At 40.6% G+C, this 26,183-nt stretch overlaps 2 protein-coding genes across 3 annotated transcripts in view; one reads left to right on the top strand and one right to left on the bottom strand.

Moving 5' to 3' along the window:
• adad1 (adenosine deaminase domain containing 1 (testis-specific)) overlaps positions 1–13,195 on the top strand; it is a 46,370-nt gene extending 33,175 nt beyond the window's left edge. For both annotated transcript variants that reach the window (XM_061275021.1, XM_061275027.1), the window contains 12 exons: positions 7,901–8,021; positions 8,621–8,715; positions 8,816–8,941; positions 9,105–9,302; positions 9,415–9,483; positions 9,608–9,733; positions 10,004–10,301; positions 10,375–10,450; positions 10,596–10,752; positions 10,824–11,058; positions 11,309–11,441; positions 12,497–13,195. In XM_061275021.1, coding sequence (XP_061131005.1) covers positions 8,670–8,715; positions 8,816–8,941; positions 9,105–9,302; positions 9,415–9,483; positions 9,608–9,733; positions 10,004–10,301; positions 10,375–10,450; positions 10,596–10,752; positions 10,824–11,058; positions 11,309–11,441; positions 12,497–12,610 — 1,578 coding nt within the window. In that variant the 5' untranslated portion in view covers positions 7,901–8,021; positions 8,621–8,669 and the 3' untranslated portion in view covers positions 12,611–13,195. The remainder of the gene's footprint in view (positions 1–7,900; positions 8,022–8,620; positions 8,716–8,815; positions 8,942–9,104; positions 9,303–9,414; positions 9,484–9,607; positions 9,734–10,003; positions 10,302–10,374; positions 10,451–10,595; positions 10,753–10,823; positions 11,059–11,308; positions 11,442–12,496) is intronic.
• A 5,867-nt stretch (positions 13,196–19,062) lies between these two features.
• On the bottom strand, positions 19,063–22,631 carry il21 (interleukin 21). The gene is made up of 6 exons (XM_061286225.1): positions 22,243–22,631; positions 21,909–21,950; positions 20,624–20,737; positions 20,511–20,549; positions 20,331–20,411; positions 19,063–19,529 (listed from the first exon to the last, which is right to left on the bottom strand). The coding sequence occupies exons 1-6, from the start codon at positions 22,372–22,374 to the stop codon at positions 19,503–19,505; spliced, it is 435 nt and encodes a 144-aa protein (XP_061142209.1). The 5' UTR covers positions 22,375–22,631; the 3' UTR covers positions 19,063–19,502.
• Between the last annotated feature and the right edge of the window lie 3,552 nt (positions 22,632–26,183).

A 26,183-nucleotide genomic window follows, 5' to 3' on the forward strand; every position in this document is an offset into this window, starting at 1 on the left:
GTGATAAACCCAAACGAGAAAATGAGCAGTGACACGTAGCGATTGGTAAAAATTGTCGAAAAGGGGGTGCGCCTTGAGCCGCTAACCTGTTGATTTGCAAACGCAATCGTCAGCCGATGGACATTTAAGATGTGTGCCAGCGATCGATGTTTCCGCGTTCTATCACGTCCTGTCATCTGGATCCGAGGAAAGGTGAACTCGGCCATTCCGAGAAATCCCGCAAAGCCGCGAGATAGCCTTACTGTGGGGAAAAAAGGTGCATTAGTGGTGACAGGCGAGCCCGGTGGGGTCGCATTCGTGAGGCCTGAGGTGGACTTTGTGTATTCTGTGGCTGAGCGTTGCTGTGACTGCTCCGCTTATCTCTTCCTACCGCTGTGCGCTTATCTTCAGGTCCCGCGCACGTTTTTCCCGGAATCGTCCCAATCCAGCCCCGGTGCGGCATTATTAATGTGAAAGGCGACTCTCTGTGTTCTGCGCTTAAGCGTTAAAAGGAGGCCATCTTTCTTGGGTCATTTTAAAACCATTTGCTGGATTTGATTTCACTACATCCATAATACGATCACGCAGGTGTTCTGGTGACCTTATCCATCTTGACTTTCCCGCAAAACTGAAAGGAAAAATATAGGCTGTGGCTCGACGACCACTCTGGCTTTTGCAAAGACGGCAGTTTATCAGCAATTTGGCGTTTCTTCACCCGAGAGCCGCACATTTTCAGCCACATTGTAAATAAAAGATGGCGTCGCCCGGCGCCGGGATGTGTCCCTCAAAGAGCGACCGGGAGGAAAGGGCGAGACTAAAAAGCGTCCAGGTTAAGTTGTTTGAGAGGCCTCGGGTATTAAGAGGCATTTTACACTTAAGAAGTTGGTTTCGCTGGGTTTTCTGTTTCCCTACTTATTGATTGATGCTCAACTATCAATGCATAATAGAAAAGCACTCAGAGCAAATGCAGGGTTATGGCCTTGGGAGGGAGTCGGCAGACGAGACCGGAGCGGCCGCCCCGCCCTCCGCACCACCACCGCACTCCGATGCCATTATTGGCCCATAACGGATCCCTGGGGAAGGCCCCGCTGTTCAGATCGGCACACACCAAATACCCAATTAAAAAAGGCTTTAAATTCCCTCCTCTTTCGCGGGCCAAAATCAATCCGAATTCAATCTCTTCGGCTAGGATTCCGACAGAGCGGGTAATTGCCCATAATCGGTCAGCAAGGTGACAACAGCTTAAAGGGGAGACACTAACACAATCAGGTATTCGCTTTCAGCGCCCCGCCGGGCCTCAGCTGTCGAAAAAACAGGTAGAGTGCAGTCTACGCGGCCGTCGCGATAAAATCCGTATAAAGTTACGCCCGAGTCTTCCTAAATGACCCGTCGTCAAAGTAATGATCTTCTTAATTGCTCGTTTAGGAGTGAACAAACGCGCATATTTTTAGATCGTTTCATCGCTATCTCTGCAGGATGTGATATACAGAGTGTGATTTAGCAGAAAAATAAGATCCTTAATGGCCTTGTAGCGGTGTAAAAAAACGCAGAGGCAGGATTTTATGCGAAATGTTCCATCTTCTAGACTGGCTCTTTGCAAACAGTTTGACACCACGCAGCCCGATGAACGTCCTAGGCGGTTTACTAAATTTTGATACTGCAAAGGTGATGCACCCCGTCTTCTTCTAATACAATTTACCGCCATGAGGCGATAATATATGCACAACATTTTCGTTTAGCCCACACAACCAGTCGACATTTTAAGAGTTGGCCCACCCCCTTCTCTCCGTCACTCACCTTCCGAAATCCACCAGCGCAACTTGGCAGGATTTTACGGCTAATGTTTTTCGTAGACCAGCGTTTGGCAACACGCCTGTTGGCGTCCGGGCAAAATTGATCAACCCCTCCACACCAAGGTTATCATAGTTAATAAAAACTAAGAAAATAATTTCAAAGTCAAAGTCAAAGTCAAAGTCAGCTTTATTGTCAATCTCTCCACATGTCACAACACACAAAGAGACCGAAATTACGTTTTTCTCTATCCCACGGTGACGAGACACATAACACGATAGACATACATGTACGCGACACAATATAAAAACAAGAAGGCAAAAATTCTAACAATCAATAGTAAGAGTGATGAATAAATAATAAATAAACAGATAACACAATAAATAACGGAGCCAACTGGATTTGAATAAAAAAATCTTTTTGTCAATGAATAAAATAAAAATGACATTTTTTTTTAAGATAAGTGACTAAATCTACTGTATCAAACTGTAATTATAACAAAAAATGTCCTTCATTTTCATTTTTCTCAATTAGCTTTCTGGATCAATTTTAAATGTAATTACTTTGATTTTACTTTACAGATTTTACAAAGAAAGGTCAAACAGTCCTTTGGCAATTGTGTTTCACTTTTTAACTTTCACTTGACAAATACTCCTTATGTTAAAAAAAAAATAAAAATACAACCAAAACTCAAATAGATAAGAACTCAACTAAAACAAATCAATGTAAGTAGCTTAAGACTCTTGATGGCAGATCAGATTTTTTTCCACAAAAGTATAATTCATTCCACTGAAGTCCATCTTCTGCCTTTTGAAAATGTCACAGCAGAGGAAAGATGAAAATGTTAAAGCGATTAGGCCAGGCCGGCGGGGTGGGGAGGGGCGGCGCGCCGCACCGCTAGAATGCCCCTGAACTACTTTGGTTACACAAACTTTGTTTTCGCCGCAAACGCATCATCCCTCCGCCTGCCATCTGCCGCCGAAGAATCTGTTTCACTCGATGAGCCGAGCCCAGCCTTTATTGGTCCTAATGGCACTATCAGCTGAGCCGCCAAACCCAATTACCTTTTAAAAAGGGAGGCCACCCCGGCTAATCATGGCTACCTAACCTGATTTCCCTGTGATGAAGAGACGGGATAAAGAGCAGTTAATGGAGGAAGAATGATCTCACAAATACAAAAAACTCAATTCATTTCTCCGGGAGAGCAATCTGTCCGATTCAGGAGTAATGGAGTGGAGATTCATTAGTCCTCGGGCCTGAGTCGTCGCACCGGCGTCCCCCTTATCAAGAGAATAACAGAAGAACATCACTTGTACTCTTGTTATGGACTTGTTTGGACGCCGTATTGATGGATATCGATGGATTTGCCACGGCGAAACAATGGCGCTAGCTCATCATTGAAATGACAGCATTTACTCCCACTTGCTAGCAGCTCTTCATTAATGAAGTCGGGAAGTAGTGATCAGTCAACGACGACCATTTTAGTGCTAAAAGAGTCCATTTGTTGAAACGGACCACTGCGCCTCTAAATGTGATTTTAACCACCAAACTAGTGGCGGGAGTACATGCGGTTTACTTGATGTGACCTATGAACTGCTTATTTTTCCAAATCAGTCACAATTCTGTTCAGTCACCCGACATTCATGTTTCCTCGTTCTGTGACTTGGGTTTCTAACTACGTTCCACCTTTTTACAGCATCGTTGGCTTTTTGGATGAAGTATTGGATGAAATGGTCATCATAGCTGTACCACTGGTTGGTTGGGATGTCACTCACTATGTTCGTGTTGTCAGATAAACATTAATTTCGGTTGTATTGAGTTTATTTTCTGCAAGGTCAGAGTTAAGATTATTCGGCCAAAATGCAATTTAGCCTATTTAAATGGACATCTAGTTCTAATATTTGATTTTTGTGCAATATTAGAAAGGCTGAACGTGAATGTTTATATTATTTTCTTTGGTGATCTTTGTTTTGGATGAAAGTGACAAATTGAGTGATGCATTGCAATCAGTCATTTATTAATCTGTTTTGCAACTTAGAAAATGCTTTTTTAAACTCATCACACAAAGTCAGCATGCGTTAGTTATCTCTCTGACACTCTCACACGGTTTGACCGTACCTAAAGCCACTGTTGGCTCGTCGCTCACTGTTAATGTATCATTGGACAAAATGAACGCCAAAATAAATACTCTGGAAACTCACTCCAAATCATATTAGAACTTCCATTTATAACGCTATAGTTTGATTATGAAAGTGACATGAATATTAGCCAGTTAAGCTTCATCACATGCACGGTGCAATGTAATACGATGTATTTCTTTTGAAAGAGAGTATTTATAGACCATCTGTGAGGCTTTCACCACATTGTTGTAGTGGCGCACATGAATGGCCACCAGTTAAGACTTGCGAAGGGCAACCGGTCATTGACTGTTCCCAGTGAATCCACACACCCAGTCCTGGACCAGATATGATCCAGAGAACCCGGTGTAGATGGGGCCAAGGGCCATGGACAGGTTTCGCAGACGGACATTAAGGCCAAAGCCAGAGTTAAAATCCTATTAGTTTGAGTTGGGAATCGGATTATCGTCGTCGAGAATCACTCGTCTGGCAACTAGGGTCTAATTTACGCCAATCAATGGCAATTATTGAGGGGAAGGGAGCCCCTATTAGAGAGCCTCATCCACTTAGTCTAATGAATGGGGAAGATTCAATCTCGGGCTGTGGAGACGCAGCGGAGAACTGCGGCTGAACGCAACTTGCAGCAGCCTGCAGTTGAGCTGCTGTTATTTATCAATGAGGCTCAAAGTCATGACACAGAATGAAATAATACCAATATTATATCATTTAAGTCTGACAGTCAACCCACCACATCCATCTTAAGTTAGGGGAACTCTGGTTTAGGGGCGATGTCAAAGTACTGTAGCACATTGTTGCAATATTTCGTACTTGATAAAAATAAGTGTGCTAGCTTGAGCACTGTACACAGCATATTCACATTGTTTATTTTAAATTGGCTTCATGTGCAGAATGTTTGAAATAAATTAATTTTTCACATCAAAAATGTGCAATGGCCATCCAGCAGATTGATGTTGATCTCTACTCCTACACTGCCCTCTACTGTTAAGTAGCAATTTAGGTCCGGAAGTCTTTTGGGTATCTCTCAAGGTCAGATATGGAATGCAAGTTTCAATTTTAGATGTTTTTTTTAAAACATAAATCCAAATAAAGCTGATTTTAGTGGAAAAAAACATGAATGTGCACAAATAAGTTTCAATTAGTTCTTGCTATGTAACCATAATGATTTTCTTCGAGTGTATTGATTGTCACACTATCGCCGTAATCTAGTTCAATAAAAAAAATATTGTGATTCATCATGTTTCTTCAAGTAACAGTATTGTCACTTTCTGATACAAACCAAGTACATACAGTTTTATTTTCTTTCTTTCCATGGACGATTTGCAATATGCCAATAGGACATCTTTTCATCAGACTACTATTTTATAGCGGTTAAATTATCTTCAAAATTCAAAAAAAGATTTTTCAGAATGTAATTTGTTGTGATGTTGATGGTTTTCTTCCACTTTATCAATAATTGAATAATTGCCATATCATGATGTTATGAGTGGATGATCATATCGTTTCCTCCAGTATAATACTGAAGCTTTTTGATTAACCATACATAAACATATGTAAAAACCCAAGTACCTTTGTCATATTAGACTAAGACTTAGACAGACTTTATTGTCATTTTGTAAGCACTTGGTGCACACTAAACGAAATTTTCGTCGCATACGGCTCTCAACAAAGGAAAGGAACGTCGAGAGCCGCAGCAGCCGCAGCCGACTGGGGCGCCGCCATCTTAATCCTAATAATACAAAAGACAGACGGATGGCATGAGCGCAACTCAATAACTCTCATAAGGCTGCCACATAACGGCACCACAAAGAAAGTCAGAAAGTGCTCAAGATAAAAGGCATCAAAGCAAATCAAAGCTAAAAAGACAAAGGAAAAAAAGTAACACCCCAAAACACACAAAATAGCCTCCACGGGGTCCATCGAAAATCAAATAAAATATCCGATCCGAAGAGATACCGAGGTGCGGTAGAAGGCACCAGCATCGCCGAACGGGCAAAAAGACAAAAAGAAAAAGGAGAAAAGAAGGAAATAAAGAGGAAAAGACAGGACACTGCTGGGAGGCAGCCACTCACGGCGCCATACCAGATCATATCAGATCATACGGTGACTTGTCAGTACACACGCCGTATTTTCCGGACTATAAGGCGCACCGGACTATAAGGCGCACCTTCAATGAATGGCCCATTTTAAAACTTAATCCTTATATAAGGCGCACCGGACTATAAGGCGCACCATTAATGCATCATGTCAGATGTTTAATCCAAATCAAATTATTCTCCATTTTATCTTTTTTATTTCAACTTCAGATGCAACAAATGACTTTATAATCACAGAATAATGATCCATAGTCTTTTTGATTCATGATTCATAGTCTTCAGCAGGCCACTTATGCTTGATTTCATGACACAATGCTTTGGGCCAGTTTGAATTTAGGAATTTAGTCCATATATAAGGCGCACTGGACTATAAGGCGCACTGTCGGCTTTCGAGAAAATTTTCGGTTTTTAGGTGCGCCTTATAGTCCGGAAAATACGGTATATTTAAACAATAAGTTACCTTAGATGATATGTTTAGATATGATAAGTTTATATCCATTGTATTTGTCTATTGTATAAATTTGATGAAAAGATGGCATCTTTTGCGAAAATGGAATATTACGTGGGGAATTCCATTATCTTGAATGATGCTTTGAAGGTTTAAGTTTCTTCCAGGTAAGGTAAGATACACTCATGTTGTTTTTCTTAGGTTGGGTTAGGTTTCATTTCTGAATGTACAAAAACAAAAAATAATAAAACTGAAACTGAGAGTAATCTGACATCCCGTTTTATAAATTGAAAATGGTTTGTGGTTAACACCCCTAACATCATTGTGCTTGAGCCGATGTGGTTAATGAAAAAAAATCCCCTTTTCACGTTCCCTTTTCAAGATGGTTGCTCAAAAACAAAGCGGCCCCGATCTTCATTACTCACTGTGGGTACTGTGCCTAGATTTACTGTTCATATCGTGTAAATGCATGCCAGTTCCCCTACAGACAGTCACATCACGTTAAAGTAATATTGAAACAACTATTCAGGCAATGTCACCCAAAACCACAATTAACTTGTACACTTAACACTCATGAGAGGCCAACAATTAAGATTAAAAAAATGGAATTGCGATGGTCACACCTGGTGAACAGGCGCACTAGTGGAGGTTTTAATCTGTGCTTGGGCCTGCTGTGGCATTTGCAGGTTTTCTGGTGCTTGTGTGGGTTCCCTTTGGGTACTATGGCTTACTACTTCATTCCACTAGGTTAAATAGAACCTATACAAGAAGTACCACAAGGGTCTGTGCTAAATCCACTATTTCATTGGCAAAACTCTCACGTTTACATCATTACAGACATTCCTCAAAATTGGCAGTCATGGAAAACATAGCGCTTTCATTTCTGCACGTTTTTGAATTGATCTTTATTGTTAATTCTGTTTTTCAGACCCTCCTTTGTCTACCACGTGAGAAAAAAATGTCTAGTAATCAATCGTTTATCGCGGATAATTAGTTCCAAAAACCACCCGCGATAAGTGAAATCCGCGAAGTACGGTCACCAACGAGAAGTACTGGGCAGGCTAACGGGTTAGCGGAAAGATTTTAATTTGCGATCGTGCTAACACTCAAAAACGGACTTCTAAAGGAATGTAAACGAACATTGTCCTAAAGGTTAGACACGTTTCCTTAATTTAGAAGTTTTATTTTGACTTTTAAATGTTTTTTTAATTTGGAAAAAAATAATCCGCGATTGTAGTGAAGCCGCGATAAACGAAACGCGAAGTAGCGAGGGAACACTGTATACTGTTGTACTATATGTACACATTGCTGTTGCTCTCTCTTCAATACTTTGTTCTTTTGTTGTTGAAGTTTTTGTACATTTGAGTATGACGGTACTGCATTGTACTAAATAACAGATGTGTGTTATTTTGTCTATAATTCAAAATATTTGCTTGCCACGTTCTGGTTAGGGCGTGCACGGCTTCCTGGTCGGGAGACTTTGAACCCTCCCTCCATCACTTCGGTAGCCCATCCCTGTGGAGCCAAGCAATTGAGTTGGATTGTGGCGTGCCAACCTTGACCGCTGGACGGGTAAGCAAGAACTCATCTGTAACATATACATATATAAAGACTTTAAGACACAAATAAAACGTGTACAGTTCGACAAGGTTTCGTAATTGAACCTTCGGTAGTTTACTTAATCGAGACCGAGAATGAAGCGTTTGCCAATAAATTAGGCCATGTGGCGTTTTTGACTCAACGCAATGAATGTATGACTGTAAACTACAAGAATTAAAGGCCTCAACGGATGTCCTGAAATGTTTTTTATCGTTAGCGCAATGTCGACGTTTACGATGCTAGCTAATCAATTAGCATCAGCAGGTTCGCCCAGTAAGCATCAGCATTATTGTGAATATAATATGCGCGTTAACTACTACAAGAATTCTGAAGAGATGTAAAGTACTATAGTAAAGTCACTTGGTAATTTAGAACTAAAGTCAAGTCACTTAGTAGTTTAAAACCTTTGTAATTTCTTAACATCATATTTAGTTGGCTAACTGACCTGTGAATGTGTGGTTAAACGTTTAAACACTTAAACCTGTTTGGCTAAATGTATCGTTATTGTGGTTTTTGTGCCTATTATTGTGGACGTTTAAAATATATATATATTTTGTTAACTCGACTTTCAGAATTTTGCTGCTGGAATCCCTTTTTTGACGGTCCACAAGCTGGTCTCAAATGGCCCTCTTTGCAAGAAACCCAAAAGCCAATTTCTATAAAAACAGTAAGTCACATCCTTCTACAAAGTTACTCGAAGTATCCTCAAATTTGTAATCTAAAATAAATAGTGTAATCTGCCTTCTTTTTTCCCCTAACACCCAAAGATGCTATTGGACCAAAGGAGATGATCAACAGGTACCGAAGTGGTCATACCCACCCGGTGTCTTTGCTGCATCAGCTGGCCCACACAGTTCCGTTCCACTTGGAATTCAAAGAGACTGTGACCACCGGTGCAAACAATTATTTTTTTTTCTATTATGAATAGCTGATTTTTTTGTGTGTATCTGTAAATCCCAACTGTGCCTCTCTAAATCATGAAAATGGAAATGTGTCACTTGAAATAATAATAATATACGATAAACTCAAGCTTTCTTGACCTTTCTGACTTTTTAGGCAACGTAAGGAGATTTCTCTTTGCCTTTTGCGTGCTGGTTGACGGTGTCCAGTACAAGACAGGCATGGGGACGAACATAAAGTTGGCTCGGCATAAAGCGGCGGAGCTGGCTCTTGAGGACCTGCTGCCAACATTGGAAGAGAAGGCTGACCTGCTGCCAACATTGGAAGAGAAGGCTGACCTACCCAAAATATCAAGTCAGGCCATTTTTTTCTTTTTAATTTCCGCCTCATTGAATAAGTGATAATAGTCAAATCTGTAAAAGAAGCTGCCCTGTTTTGAGTATTTCTCCCCCTGCCCCCCTTTCAGCCTTCACACCATCTCTACCAGTTATAGAGTCTTCGCGGTCAGAGATCCAAGCCTACACATTTAGTCGTGGTAGTCCAGCATTTTTTTTATGTGCCACTTCTCTTTTCACAAATTTATGATGGGATGCTTTTGACATTGAGGTAATTACATTTTCTCAGGCATTTCTCATACTTTTATTTATATCACTCAACAGAGAGGACGACTTCCACCAACCTCCAGATACCAAATGCCGTCAAGAATCAACTAAGCAAGTTGATAAACAACCAACCGCAGTTGTTCGCCTGCGCCGCCACCGTCGCGGCATTCGTCATTCAGACTTGTGAGTGCCGTGGGCGTTTACGTACTAAGCTATTATGCAGATAGGGTTTGAGTTCAAGATTGCCAGCCAAATTTTATTTCTACTTTCCTATTTGAGCCTAATTAAAGAAGGAGAGGGCAAACTATATTAGTAAAAAGGAGAGAGAAAAACGACTTGGTAGTATTTTAGTAAAGTGGAGGTCACTATTTGAGTAAATACACTTGTTTGGAAATAAAGTAAGGATGTAATGCTGCACTTTCTTTACTGCCTTTCTTCATTTTCTCTCTGTAGCCGACGGATATGAGGTGGTAGCCATCGGCACTGGCAACTGGAGCGCTGGGTGCAGCACGTCCGTAGATGGACGCGTTGTGCACGACTCGCACGCGGTTGTTACTGCCAGGAGGTCCCTCATGAGATTCCTCTACCAGCACCTGCTGATGTTCTTCAGCAAAACCACGCAACTGGTAGAGAACTCCATCTTCCAGCACAACAATAACAACAACCACCTCCTCAGCCTGAAGAGCGGAATCACGCTCCACCTCTACATCAACCAGGTTCCCACGGGGGCCGCTCAAATACCCTCCAAATTGTAAGTAGTCACTGAATAACCGCTGCTTGTAAATGGGATTTAATGCGCGCGTTGTACTTTGATGTATTTGCAGGTCCCTGAACCCTCGTTGCATATCCACATTGCAGATGAGTAATGAGATGGGCCTGCATGTTTCGGTTGAGGGCAAGGTGAGTACTGTCACTCTCTGAAAATAATCGTGTACATTCGATCAGTTAACAATGCACTCCGCAAGTGTTTGGTTTAAGAGATTCAGCTGTACTCAAACTAACATGAGCCTTTCCCAAACGGCTGCTGACACCCTTCCTTTTTCAGGTGTTTTCGATTTTCTCCACCGCCCTCGAGCCCACCAGCACCAAAATGGTTACTGTGTCTCCCATGGACAAGATTACTCAGTGGCAAGTATTGGGCTACCAGGGAGCCTTGCTGAGCCACTTCATCGAGCCAGTCTATGTCAGGAGTATCCTCATAGGCAAGTGGATGCTCTATTGAAGGTTCTCATCATCATCATCCGTCATCACCACATCTCACAAATCTCTCCAGGGGACTTGGGTGGCGGGGACATCCGCGGCATGGAGATGACAGTGAACCGCCGCACGGAGGGCATCACCGCGCGGCTGCCCATGTTCTACTGCATGATGAGGCCTCTCATCTGCACTGTGCCCTCCATGGCCAGCGGCAGCCCTGACAACGGCCTGGTGACCTATAGTTTCAACTGGAGCAACAATGATCCCTCAATCGAGGTGGTGGACGGTCTGACTGGCAAGACCACGGTCGAGTAAGCGCAATATCATATTAAGCATTATTTATTTTTTCCTCACGCTTTGCCACACGCTGCTTCGAGCATGTCATCATGCAATAGATTTGATTCGTGGGAACAGATAATTTCCAAATCAGAAGGTGACGGATATTACAGCGCAGCTTGTGCTCTGTAAAGATTTGCCTGTGCGGCACTTGTGTGCTCCTTTGTTCCTGTGATGTCTATAAATAGTTTGAACAGTGATGCAATGTCTAAAAAATTTGAATAGGTCTCCTTTCAAGAGTGGACCTGCTCTGGCGAGCCGTCTGTGCAAAGCAGCGATGCTGCACCGTTTCAAGTTGGTTGCCAAAGAGGCCAACCGGCAGGACTTGCTTGCCACAAGTTCATACAGAGAAGCCAAGGTACGCCTGAACAGCCCTTTGTCTTTTTTGCACAGTACAAAGTAATCCATTCATATTCTATCCTGTGAGCAGAAACCTTAAATACGAGATGGCTTTAAAAGTAGAACAGCTGTGTTCTTCCCTGCTTGGATATTCAGCTTTCATTTTCCACTGCTTTCAATTTCCATTGAAGTAATTACCGTATTTTTCGCACCAAAAGGCGCACTGGATTATAAGGCGCACCCTCATTGAATTTTTTATTTTAGAAATTATTTCATATATAGGGCGCACCGGATTAAAAGGCGCATAAAATAGAAGCTATACTGCAACAAACTGAGGTTGACTAGGGTTGCGGTATGCATCCACTAGCCAATAACCAACGAGCCCTCTGTGAACAATCGCGTTTCTCAAACAATCTCCTATAAAATGATCAGAACTGACTAAAGTTCGATCTAACACTGGTACTGCTTACCTATGTTTCCCTTCCATATCGATCCGTAAATTTACTCAAAACATTAACAAAGCAGCCTATTTTGACATGAAATAGCCTTGTGTGTGTAGCAGCTATTATTATAGCATTAGCCACCCGCAAACTCCCATGAGCCTCAGCTCGCAGACCCCCATGAGCCTCAGCAAAGTGTAAACAATCGTGTTTCTCAAACGATCTCCTATAAAATGATCGGAACTGACTAAAGTTTGATCTAACACATTGGTACTGCTTACCTATGTTTCCCTTCCATATCAATCCGTAAATTTACTCGAAACATTAACAGAGCAGCCTATTTTGAAATGAAATAGCCTCGCGGGTACAACGGCTATTCGGTGACGCCCCCTGACCACAGTTGCCGTAATGTTGGGAAGCGATGCGACCTTGTAATTTACTAGTCGTACTAAAACGTACTGAAACATTTTGGCAGAGCACTGTGTACCACCAGTATGGATCAACAAATTCATCATTTGATCCATATATAAGTCGCTCTGCATTATAAGGTGCACTGTGTTTTTTTGAGTAAAATGTACGTTTTTAAGTGCGCCTAATAATGCGGAAAATACGGTATATGTTTTTGTCCATACAGAGGGCGGCAAAAGCTTATCAGGAGGCCAAGACGATTCTGAGGACCTACCTGAAGCAGCAAGGCTTCGGTTCCTGGCCCGACAAGAACATGGTCAGTGATGACTTCAATATGTAGCTCTCTATACATAAAGGACTAGAGTCAGAATGAAGAAATGTTCGTTTCTTGTTGAGCACTTTGATTTGCATAGGTCTTTATGCTCAAATACCTTAAGGTAAGAACCCCAAACAAAATTGGTAGCAGTTGTTTACAGTTTGTCAAATTGCGTGCAAGGCTTCTTTAGGTTGTGTAATCAGCACATGCACTTGTTAAATATTTTTGTTGCTGGGGGAAAATAAGTTATTCTTTCCAAGTTGTGTAATAATAATGGCCTGTACTATTTAAGTTTTTATTATTTAAGTTTTGTATTGCCATATGAGCAAGGGTGGTATCTCAAGATTTAAGCTATAGAAATGTTTCAACCCCTGTAAAACACCATGCAAGCTGAACTGTTGGAATTGCAGTATTATGTTTCATTCAATTCCAAAATGTTAGACAATTTGAAAAACATAAATGTCAGTTAAAATGTTTACTACATGTAGTTTTGTAGTTGGGGAAAAAAAACTGCCGTTTCATGCGTGAATACAGCAAATGGAACTTAACACCAGGCCTTTTTTCAGTATGTCTTGAAAAAAAATGTATAAAACTTTTTTTCCCTCCTTATTTTTGTTCTTTATGTCAATAATTTCCACCACCTGCATACGTTTCACACTTCAAAATATTGGATTTTTATCCCATATGACCCATTTGTCATGGTCCCGTGAGTTCAAGAAAGAGGCCTGAAAAAGTTGTCTTGCATTTGGCTTCCTTCAGCAGCAAACACGCACGCGCACACACACACACACACACACAAACCCCCATCTGACGACCACTTAGGTCTTTGATTTGTTTAGTTTTGTGTTGAGGAAGCATGCAGGAAACATACTTTGGTTTCCTGTTTGTTTGTTAGTATGAGACATTGACTTGACTTTTCTCACATCATGGACATATGAAAGTGTGTGATAGGATTAAGATTTTTTTATTGTACAGCTCTAATTTTTGAATATTTTAATTGAAACCAATTTCCCACAGCTGCTATCTCAATAAAAACATGTATATAATATAGATTGATTGATGTCTTCTATTAAGTTGTGCTCCTGAAATCATCAAAAGTAATGTTCATTTGGTTAGTTGGTTAAAAGTCATACAAGAATATTATTGTATTATGTGGACTACTTTTATTTAATTATAGTATATTGTTTACTCCTTAGGGGCCTGTTAAGATGATTTTTGTTCTAAATTTGTAAACAGATTTAATGATTTGGAGTGACACGGATGGTTTGTTCAAATTGTTGTTTATATTATAGTTTGATATATAGTTTATATATAGTTATATGGGCCCGTGGAATAATTGAACTGCAACTGACGTCAGCGGCGCACCGCACACACTTCCGGGGTTAGAAGCGCCAGTGTTTACACAAAAGTCGAAGATTCCAATAGATTTAATGATTTGGAGTTACGTGGATGGTTCGATAAATTGTTGTTTATATTATTGTTATTTGATATATAGTTTACATCTAGTTATATGAGCCTGTGGAATCATTTGAACTGCAACTGACGACGAGTCCGACATCAGCGGCGTGCCGCACACGGGGCGTTGTTTACACAAAGGACGAAGAATTCGATGGATGTAATGATTTGGAGTAACAGAGATGGTTTGAGAAACGTGTTCTTTATGTTATAGTTATTTGAATCACTGTTAATGTTATGTCAGGCCCGTTCTCAGCTCATCGTTTGTGTTTGTCATGTTAGCATACCGTATCGTTTAGCCTGTTGTTGCTGGTTCATGTCTGTCCTTGGTGTTGGATTTTGTCAATTCAATTTCCCCCAAAAGTGCGACTTATACTCCGGTGCGACTTATATATATATATTTTTTATCCCCTTTATTGTGCATTTTATGGCTGGTGCGATTTATACGCCGGTGCGACTTATAGTCCGAAAAATACGGTACTTGGTACTTGATTTAAAAAACTAAACAAGCCTTTAAAGTCATTTTGCCCTAACATGCCCCCCCCATTTTCCAATGCCCTCTACCAATGTGAGGTTTAACATAAACCTGCTTTTTACTCTGTACTCTTTGATCTGCTTCAAGCCGCTGTTTTACAATTTTACTAGCATCACCTACACTGGGATGTATTTTTGTGATATTCACGTTCTAAACTGACTTTTCCATCACTGTGCAAATTATCCCATGTTATGTCTTTTTTGAGATCATAAGTCCTAGAGACTCGCAGATCTGCCTACGCAACCATGGGAATGTACCGAATCCCGCAATGACTTCACAATGACTTTGATATGACTGCATTTTCCATCTTTGTTTTAATGAGCAGCCTGACAAGTCGATCTACTCAAAATGTTGACAGCGATCACCCTCCTACAGGGGCGACGTGTCAGTCCTTCTCCCACATTGCTTTCATAGCCGCTCACGAGTGTGGAAAATGATCACAATCATCTTTAGTTTTTTTGGATTTCTAATTCTTTAAAAAAACTCATTCCAATCATTTCAACACAAGTTTTTTGAGACTGTATTTATTAAGTTACAGGTTCATGTACAGACAATCAACCAGAGTTTTAAATAACAATAAATATATAAATAGGGTACCTTTTACGTAAGTGTACATCAAGCGTGGACACAATCTCTTTCACACAGAGTCAAGTCTGATACTACCGCCAAAGTTGTTAAATTGACAAGTATGCGGTACTTCAACCCTCCCTTAGGTAAAATGCTGCTGTTTTAATCCCGGGAGTGACAAAATGACCCTAGTTACACCCATTAAATTGAAATAAATCAGTGGTCAAAACATTCATAGCTCAAAAGTGTAGTCATATGGCTATAAATAAAGCAGTGTCAAAAAATAGATATGGAATACATTACATTATGTTCTGTTGGTCCAAATTTTGGACTGCGTTCAAGAAAATTAGCTGCTTTGTGATCGCTGGAATCGATCTTCCGTGTCACCGTGGTTCCCGTCTAAAGACGTGGCCGTAGTTGACTTACAAGGAGGCCTCATTATTCAGAAGCTGAAGCAGCGACTCCATTTTGTCAAGAAATTTGCTCAACGGCATTTTAGGCCAGCGCTCGCAGGCACACTGGCTAGAATTGGTCAGTGGCTATCGAAAAGGAAAAACAAGCACGTTTGAGCACTGTCGTCCTTTTCACAAAGATGATTATGCGACGCAATACTCACGCGACTCTCCTTCCACTCGTCCATGGTTACGTTCAGAAATTCCACGGCATCGTCAATGTAATCATGAGGGCCCTCGCATTCCTTTCGGATTTTTCCGTCGAGTTCTTTCAAACAGCAGTTCAGTGCAGTTGTCATGCAAAGTCTCTGTGTGCACGAGCGAGAGAAAATGATCATTTTAAATTTGCTTTTAGTGCGAGGCGACAGCACTCGTCGCGCTCACTTCCTGTGCGAGACGACCTCAAGTGCGGTTTACACAAGTCTACAATAAACTAACCACTTTGATACAGGTGACCTTGTTATCCCTCCCAGCCTTATTTTCACACACATACAGTTTTTTACAGACGACGGCGTCATTTCCAAGAGTCCAACCTTACCTTCACATTTGTGGGCGCGTAGAATGTCGAGTTTGAGGGCTGCGTGGACAGAAAGAAATGTCATTATTTATTGTAGGTCATACTTAGTCTAAAGAGCACCCAGGAATTAAGACTCACGCATTTGACATTGCGTATATAGGAAATCTTGGCGTCCCGCAAAGGCAGAGAGTTTGCTAGCAGGTTGGCAGAGATTATGCAAATCCAGAAGAAAGTCATCGGAAGGTTCTCCATGGTGGCCTTGGAAAATTGCTGAAGAGAAAAGGCTCTTGGTGTTGCGTTATGGGCTCTCCTGTGCTGAGTTCAATTTATATAGCAGTGAGGCTGGGAAGGGTGGGCTTGATAGGTAGCCCACCGCATACAATGTTGGTTTTTTTACCGATAGTCTTGGGATTTTTTTGTCTTGATGCGCCAACAAGGGGAAAAAAAACCCCCATGGCCTCTTGAAACTTTGTGTGAAAGTAGGTTGGTTGTCCTTAGTTTGTGGTCAACAAACATTTCTCTTATCAATCACTGACACCACTTACTGAACAGGGAAGATCAGAGTTAAAGTGTGATCATCCAGAGGGGGGGGGGGGGGGGTGTCAAAAATTATCTAAAGTGGTAATACAAAAAGGGGTCATATTACAATGAAAAAGTATTGAGAACAAAAAGGTAATACAGAAAGAACTAGTTGTCACCTTATGAGATTTGATGTAATACAAGAAAAGAAATTGTAATCTTATGAGAATGAAGATAAAACAATACGGAAGAAAAGCCGTAATCTAAGTATAAAGCAGTTAAACAATAAAAACGCAACTAAATTTGAGATTAAAGTCATAATAATACAAGGCTGTAAAAGAATTGAGTCATAAGTCCCTGATGTTGAAATATTAGGAGAATAAAGATGTAACTTTACAAGTGAAGTCATATTAAAATAATAAATTGATAATACACTTCAAAAGTTGTAATTTTTAAAAAATAAGGTTGCCATAATACAATAGTCAAATATTTGCTGAAATCACACACAAATGAAGTCAGTGCAAGAAATACATTTGTAATCTTTTGAGAATAGTCATAACACAACAAACGTGGTCACGCAACAGATTAAAAAAACAAATTAGGAATCACGTCATTGTCTTTCATCATCCATTTATTGGAACGCCATTCTCAAGGCGGTGGTGGTGGCTTTGCGTCAATGGCAGAGCGTAGGGATTTCCCCATTTGTAAGTGAAAGTAAGTTGGAACAATCGTCAGCGGTGATATCTCGTAATGACCATAGAGTGACTACCTGAACTTATTGGACCAAAATGTTTCCAATAATTAAGCGCTAGTTTCATGTTAGGTCACAAAGCGTTGGGTTTCCTCAAACATTTTCATCAAAATGTCCACTCAACCAAAATGTGCTCCACCTACTCTCCAAGTATGATAAGAGAACTCATCTAAAACTGCTTGTAAAACCATTGCAAAGCGTGTGGAAACATCTACCTTCTCAGATGTCAAGTTAAACCTCAGTAAAGGTAAAATCCCCTGGCTCTTCCCACAAATTTTAGTTGCAGCAATTTTGGAACCATTCTTACGCTGGACTCAAAACATGTTGATTGCTAACATCAATTTTACAATGCAAACTCATTTAAAGCGATGGAATTTTAGAAAAAGAAAACTTACTGACCCCAACCTTTGGTTCATAAATCTTATATTAGCATTTTGCAGATTCTAATCTATTACTATGTTCGAGGGCAGCGGGCACGCTCAAGCCAATCCCAGCAGTTTTTTGCGCGGCAGACGGAATACACCCTGAGGTGTTCGCCAGATAATCGCAGGGCACATACAGACGAATAACCATTCATGCTCACAATCGCACTTCCGAGTGGTCAATCCCCATGTAACGGGTTTTAGTGACATTTTAAAAGATTCACATTAAGAATACATGTTCTTTTCATATAATGCAGTGAGGCCTGCTGTGACCAGCAAAAATCCACAAGTACTTAACCCATGGCAGGAAAGGATTCTGTAAATGAACCTCCAGAACTCATTGCAACTGTTCATTGTTAGCAAAATGCCAGTAGAGGGCACCAAAGCAATATTGTTATTACGTACACTATATGGTTGCCTTTCCTGGTCATGTTGCTATTTGCTACAATAGGGGTTTTCAACTGATTTTATCCAAGGGACCACCATTATAACCAAGAAGCAACTTGAGGACCACTGCTTTAGCGGAATATTTTATTTTGCACCAAAGGAGGATAGACCTAGACAGGCTATTTACCGTAATTTTCGGACTATAAGCAGCACCGGACTATAAACTGCGCCAGCTAATATTCGGGTATATTTGAGTTTTTTTCTTGTATGAGCAGCACTGTCTCCCATAATGGCGGTTTGTGTATAAACGCTTCCTTTCAGTAATGTCCGTCTTGATCTCGTTCTGTCTCTTCTTTGTGTGAATTATAAGGCACGATTTGCCTGGCGGATGGACATGCGATCAACACACCACTTTTCTCCCCAGTGACTGTGTCACATATTCGTCCGCCCAGCAAAGCGGTGCCGCAGAACAGCGGTCCACAGCCTTTTTACGAGTGTATAAAAGTGATCAAGTAATCACAAAAATCACAGAAAAAATCCTATATAAGCCGCACCCGACTATAAGCCGCAGGGTTAAAAATTTGCGAAAGAAGTTGCGTCTTATAGTCCGAAATTTACAGTGTTTGCATCTGTATGTATGTCTATTTTAGGAATCTCAGCTAAATTTGCCAAGAATTGGATGGGTAAATGATTCACAAATCTTGCTGGAAATTCAATCATGTCTAAATAATAACTCAATTTTATTTTTAAAAATGTTACAATTATTTTCCATTTCCAATTTTGCGGACCACCTGCAATACCACCACAGACCAGTAGATGGCCACAGACCACCCGTTGACAATAGTGCTACAAAGTCAGGCTCTTAGTTTCTGCTGTTCTGCCATAGTTATTTATGATAAACAACAATAAATAACCAGCCAGGTATTTCAATTGAAAGGCAATAAGGAATTCTGTCTATTGTATTTCCAAACCAAGACATCATGAATGAAAAATCACATTTGTAAGCTTGATAGTCAAAAATCTTAATTTTTATTTTATATAAATAATGAATTAAATAGTAATAAAAAAAACAACCGTCTGCCTTTATACATAGTATAAATTACATCAGACACCATTGTAAAATCTCACATTTAAATAATGTAACTTTTGACATGAAGAAAACCAAATGTAAAGTTCACCATAAAGCAGCTATTTAAAAATGTCTTTTTAAAATAAGAAATAAATACGTTAAATAAATAGGCCACATCTTGTTTTGGGCATCTCCTCAGCATAGTGTCTTTCTTCTCTCCTGAACTTGAACTTCCTGTCTGCTCAGTTGGCACTCAGTCTGCTGATAGCCTAAAGGGAGACATAGAAACATTTTCATCAATTTCATGTCAAAATTGCAATTAAAATCAAATGATTCATATAAATTAAAAATGCTACTTAAACAGTGCCAGTTATTTTGACATCATGGGATAATAAACTGCAAACGTGCATGTGAAATGTAGGTATTATATTTGTCCACTTGAGGGTTGCCTGTGAAAAAGTGTGTGTGGCTTTAAAAGGTGGAGCTTGACCTTGTGAGTGACGTACATCAGAAAATGAGAGGATGGTTGGTTGTTGTTAGCCGTGAATGTTTGTGTATTTTTTTTTATTACAGCGACTGAAAGTGCACCGACGCCTGTATCTATCTTTCACAATATGAGCAAGCATTCCAATAATTAAATCAGCGTCATTAACTAATTTTCCATTAGCTTCTGTTGGCGACTTTTGACATGACTCACGGAAGCCAATTCCGCTTTGAAGGAGACACACATTGTGCTTTATTTGGTTTTGGGTTGTGAAATAATCACAAACTTTGGCCATTTGGTCTTTCATGAACATTTTTCTGTTGGCTCACCGCCAACGCACCAATTTCCATGTGTGTGTCTGCAATAATTATAACGTGTGGAAAACGGATAGCTGTGAAGCTTCAAAGCAGAGAATTTGTATCAATCTTTTAATTCCCAAATGGAATTATTTGAGAAATCATTTTAGCCCTACCCTCAGACTCTTCGACAGGTATCCTGCAAAACTGACGTAAAACGATAGCACCTGTTCACGCTGAACGGCAACATGGGAAAAAGGTGCTGCTTTTCTTTCAAGTCGATCATTTACCTTTTGAATGAGAGACTCGAGTCTGCCGACAAACTCGCGAGTGGTCGCCTTCGGATGCGAATCGCACATTTCGCAGGTGGACTAAAAGAAACAATTAGGTAGACTCCTTTAACGTCAGCAAATAGGACAGACTTGATTATTAGGAATCAATAAATGTAAATGAGAAAGTGACTCCCTTACCACGCCATTTCCAGATTGACAAAAGTCCAGACCTCTTTCCTGAAAGACAATTGATTTTTGTAGTTAAATTGCACTGCCCTGCAACGCTAACTTCTTCCTTGACCACTACTCACAGTGATTGGATGCTTAAGGCTCCGGTAAAGTTTGTTTTGGTTTCTTTCCGTCATGTTGAAGTGCACATGCAAGCTGGCCCGGAAGCATCGCAACGCTGACAGACAGCAACAGTCCTATAAAAAAAAAACACACAAGAATCTTACTAATAAAAGTGACTGACTCATAATAAATTGAAATAAATCTTGTTCTAGAGATTTTATGTTTTTGCTTCCAAATTTAAGAAATGTATACCAGACAAAAATACAACTGGCTGCCAGAAATAATGTAGTCCTTATATTCAAATTGACCACAGAGCGATCAAGTGTGCCGCAAGCCAATTAATTGATCAGAAATGATCGATAATGTGTATGATAAATTATTTATTTACAGGCGGCACGGAGGAGCACAGGTTAGCACGTCTGCCACACAGTTCAGAGTGTGCGGGTTTGATTCCACCTCTGGCCCTCCCTATGTGGAGTTTGCATGTTCTCCCCGTGCAAGCATGGGTTTTCTCCGAGGATTCCGGTTTCCTCCCACTTCCCAAAAACATGCACTGTAGACTGACTCCAAATTGCCCATAGGTGTGAGTGCGGTTGTTCATCTGTGGCCTGAAACTCGATTCAGGGTATCCCCTGCCTACGGCCCAATGACTGCTGGGATAGGCTCCGGCACTCTATTTTACTACAACTTTTCTATTACCCATCTTGTATGTATGTACGGCAGCGACATATAGTGACTAACAGAATACTTCAATGCTCATCCATTAGATTAGAGGGTACAGGTAATCTGGGTACTCTGTTGGTAAATCTCAACAAGAGCACATTTGCTTACTCATCACATTTTGATACCAAGAGAGAGTGAGGTTCAATCGCGGAAGTGTAAAAAAGAAACCACGCAACAGGAAGCGACTTGAGTTGCAAATGTCTGACGAGAACAAACAAGCATTACGAGTCATACTTTAAAATTTTTAGTTGCAATAGTTTCTTAATAAAATGTATACAAATTAAAACACAATAGTAATAATAATCATAATACAATAATACTCTTGCAGCAAAGAATTGCATTCTGCTGCATTGACACCAATCATTTTTTTGTGATAAACTACTTTTAGAAAAAAGAACTGAAAAGTGTTAATGCGTTAATGTTTTTTGTACTTTTCAATATCTATTTCCATGACACATCGATTAAGGTTCTCCCACACGCTCAGTCAAGTGCGTTAATTGTGAACGCAAAGCTGACTAACCGACCGCAACTATTAAAAGCGGCCACAGCACAAATGTAATAACACACGATACTAACACTTACCTCAATATTCTGCGGCGGTGTGTTCAGAAGGAGATCTTTGCGCTGTAAAACACAAACAATTTGTTATTTCCTCCCTTGGCAAAAGTGTTTGCACTCTGTACTTAAGGTAGATCAATTTGCAAAATCCAACAAAGCTAGCTAGTCAAATGTTTGTCCCCCAAAATGCTAAACCAGCTGATGATTAAAACGATGGGGGGGTGGGCATCATTTTTTTTGTTTTTAAGTCCACGAGAGAAACAAATTCAACCACCCATAATGCTCATGAATTAAATACCGGTGCATAAATTACTTATTAAAAAAAAAAAAAAAATGTCCCCCAAAATGGCACGCTTACCTCTAGCGAGTTTTTGACGTCACCAAGTTGCTTTAAGACCTCAAGCAGTTTTCTCCTCTCCAGTGTCACGCTATCGGCACTGGCCAGAGACGCACAGCAAACGGTGAGAAGGCACAAAAGTACAAGTTTCATTTTAATACACGAGTAAGCAACAGGTGGCAAGATGTTTGTACTTTTTTCTGGAAGTGACAATGGTCATGTCGCAGGCCGTTTTTATATGCATCCTAGGGAACGCAGGAAAACCACCCGTCGAGAGTTGGAACACTGCAGAAACTCGTATGACTAATGACTTTTTCTTTTCCACTGGCTGTCACACAGCCGCGTGGCGTCAAGATGCCGTTCGTTTTCGAGCGCGGCAGGAAGAAGCAGGGAGATACCACTTCCCATTCTTGACGCCGTCATAGCACGTTGTAGTGATGCTGCCAACCGCAATGCTGTATACAGAGAATCCCCGTTTATGTCGGGGGAAGACATTTCACTGCTACGTACATACCTGCACTAGTGGAAAGTAACCCATCACATGATACACCAACTCATCTAAAAGTGTCTTGTGCAGGTGCTTCAGGTTTGTGCTCACTGTTGAAATTTGGTCAAAATGCATTTGGAATTTACCGGCAAATGTGGAAAACAAGAAAAATGGTGCCAATCTTAAACTTGGGGGGCAACTTCTATACATATATATGGGGGGGTTTTTTCACTTTTTTGGGCATTTTATGGCTGGTGCGATTTATACTCCGGTGCGATTTATAGTCCGAAAATTACGGTAGGTTAAAAAAAATGGTGTCGGACGCCAACCACGATGCATCAAAAACTCCATCAGCCATATGATATCAAATGTGTCTATTATTAAAAGAATATGTCTCGTTAATGTTGGAAATTCAAAGGATGAGCCTGCATAAACGTCACTGCACAGAGAGGGAAGGATGAAAGTTGCTAGCGAGAGAGATACTGAGAAGAGAAAGCGAAACGCCCTCTGATGTGCGCTCTCGCTTTGTCAGCACTAAGAGAAAGAAGCGAGTGGGAGTTCCTCTCAAGGGCTCTGGAGTCCCCTTTCCCTTCACTTACGCATCATAGAAAACTTACTGACCCAATTGCTTTTTTTAGTGTTTCTCAAACTTGTGTCCCCCGAACATGCAATATTTTTATTTAATAGAAAAAGTGTATTCCAGAGAATAAAGCCCTATTTATTTTAAGAAAGGTTAAGTCATGAAAAGTTATTTTTACGAGTATATTATTTAAAATTGTGATTGTTACAAGAACAAATAAATACTTTGTCAGGATTAAACGTCCTCATGTCATTTTCCTGATGAAAAAAAAGTTTAAATGTTACTAGAGTAGTATTTGTTCGTAAGTTGTCATTGACAGAATGCATATTTTTCCAAGATAAAAAGTTGTAACATGGTAATAAATTCCTTTTTGTTAAAATGCAAGTTGTAGTGTTATCAGATTAAAGTTTTATTTGAGGCAAAACAGGTGTTACTGAAAAAGATGAATTTTCTCGGGATAAGAAGTCCATCCATCCATTTTCTGTACCGCTTAGTCCCCACTGGGGTCGCGGGCGTGCTGGAGCCTATCCCAACCGTCATCGGGCAGTAGGCGGGGGACACCCTGAACCGGTTGCCAGCCAATCGCAGGGCACACAGAGACAAACAACCATTTGCACTCTCACTCACACCTAGGGACAATTTGGAGTGTTCAATCGGCCTACCAAGCATGTTTTTGGGAGGAGGAAACCGGAGTGCCCGGAGAAAACCCACGCGGGCCCGGGGAGAACATGCAAACTCCACACAGGGAGGGCCGGAGGTGGAATCGAACCCGCACCCTCCTAACTGTGAGGCGGACGTGCTACCCAAGTGCGCCACCGAGCCGCCGCGGGGATAAGAAGTCATCGTAATCAATAGTTGCATTTGTGAAACTCACTTAATATGATGTTCTTCGTCGTTAATCGATGAGTTTAATCTCATATTACCACAACTTCATCTTGATAAAAAAAAATGTACTTGTAAGATTAAGAATTTTTACGACGACAAAATTCATCTTGTAACAATTCCAATTTTTTTTTTTTTTTTTTTATTTTATTTAAGAAAACTGCAAGCGCTTGTCTTTGGTGATGCACATGTCAAGGCTGGCATTATGCATTCCAACAATTTGGAGTCCAAATAATCTGACCTTTAAATGTCATTACAAGTTTTCGAGTGGAAAGTGATGGCTTAGTGGCATCTGGAGGTTGCATTTTTGGCTGGTGACTAACAAAAACCTCACTTGTGGTCAGCTCATGTGTGAAACATGTGTGAACATGACACACATCAAATGGTTGATAGAGGTATTTGTGATTATTTTTTTCCTGCAGAAATGGTTGTAACTTGTATTTTAAAATGTGCATCATTCAAACCTTAAGGAACTCAGTGTTTGAGCGGTCTATCACATAGGTAGCGCAAATTTGCAGGCTCAGCAAGCACGTAAATCAGATAGGCGCAATCAAAAAAAAGAAAAAACAGATGATAATGGGTTCAGTAGTTACAAACAAAACAGGTAAAGACAGCTTCAGTTGTTTGAGTTTTTGGTAGTCACATTCCACAGAAAGCCTCCACAGGATCAGAGAGGAAACAATAAAAATCCCCATTCTCATTGATTCGATTTTATTTTTTAAGTCTTGTCTTTCAAAAGCTGCCTTTTTGGTTAGCCATTGAGTTACCCAGGTGTGGTCCCATTCACGTGATTCCATCACTCCGACCGTGACATAGTAAGGTCGCATGACAAGCCGTTTTCGGTGAAAGGCGAGGGTGCGCTACCTTATTGTAAATGCACGGGAAGCAGGTCAAGGAGGGCAGGGGTGGGGGATGTCCGCCTATGTTTAGGAATAACAAATGCACATTGTTTACGTATACCGATGATACATTTGAAAACTAATGTTTTATGTCATAGTTCTCATAGGAAGAATTAGTCAGAGCATAATGAAAATAATTTTCTTGTCATTTAGTAACTTTGGTGAGGGAGTAGAATAGAAGTTTTTCTTCATATCTAATATAAACATTCAGGGCAAAAAATGTTTTTGAAAATTTTTTTTCCACAAATTTGATCTCTCATTGTAATGTTAATACATTCATTTTTAAACTTGCTTCAACATTTTAATTTAACATGCAGTACAAAGCAAGATTTATTAACTTTTTTATTTGAAATATATTAAGTTCATCATATGCTTTCTCTCTCCTCTCTATTGGTTGTATTTGGCTTTTTTGCTTCAATTGTCAGGAGATATAACATTTAACTCAATAATTTTATCGTTTTAAACTTGCTTTAACAAAAAATTAATTTTCGGACTACAAGTCGCGTTTTTTTTATAGCTTGGGTGGGGGGGCGATTTATAAGTGTTTTTTTCAAACATTTAAAAAAAAAAAAAGTGAAACCGCAATGTGGCAAGGGATTACTGTAATTTGAATTTCAAGTGACGTCAGCAGCGCGACGTCGCGTCAGCAGTGGTTGTTTACATAAATGACAAAGATTGCCTCGACGGAGCTCACTTTCACTTCCGTGGATTGAAGTTGGGGGCCGGCGCTCGGCCGGGTGGCTGTCCAGGGACGGTGGATGGGGCTCGGACAATGCTTTTACGCACGCCCGGTCCTACTCGACCGAGCTGTCTTTCACCTCCGTGGATGGAAGTCGAGGGCCGGCGCTCGGCCGGGTGGCTGTCCGGGGACGGTGGATGGGGCTCGGTCATGGCTTTTACGCACGCCAGGTCCTATTCTATGGAGCTCTCTTCCACTTTCGTGGCTGGACGTCCACGCCGCCACACGCCGGTTTGGGCTGAAACTTGACTTGGTCAGAATTTTTTTTTCCCGATGGGATGACATTGACTTGAAAGGACAGCAACCTTCACCAAATGACTCATCTTTCAGCCAATTCCGCAGACTAGACAGTCATACAGCTATGTTCAAAAAGTT

The sequence above is a fragment of the Syngnathus typhle genome, linkage group LG1, assembly GCF_033458585.1.
Source record: "Syngnathus typhle isolate RoL2023-S1 ecotype Sweden linkage group LG1, RoL_Styp_1.0, whole genome shotgun sequence".
NCBI classification, from domain to species: Eukaryota; Metazoa; Chordata; class Actinopteri; order Syngnathiformes; family Syngnathidae; genus Syngnathus; species Syngnathus typhle.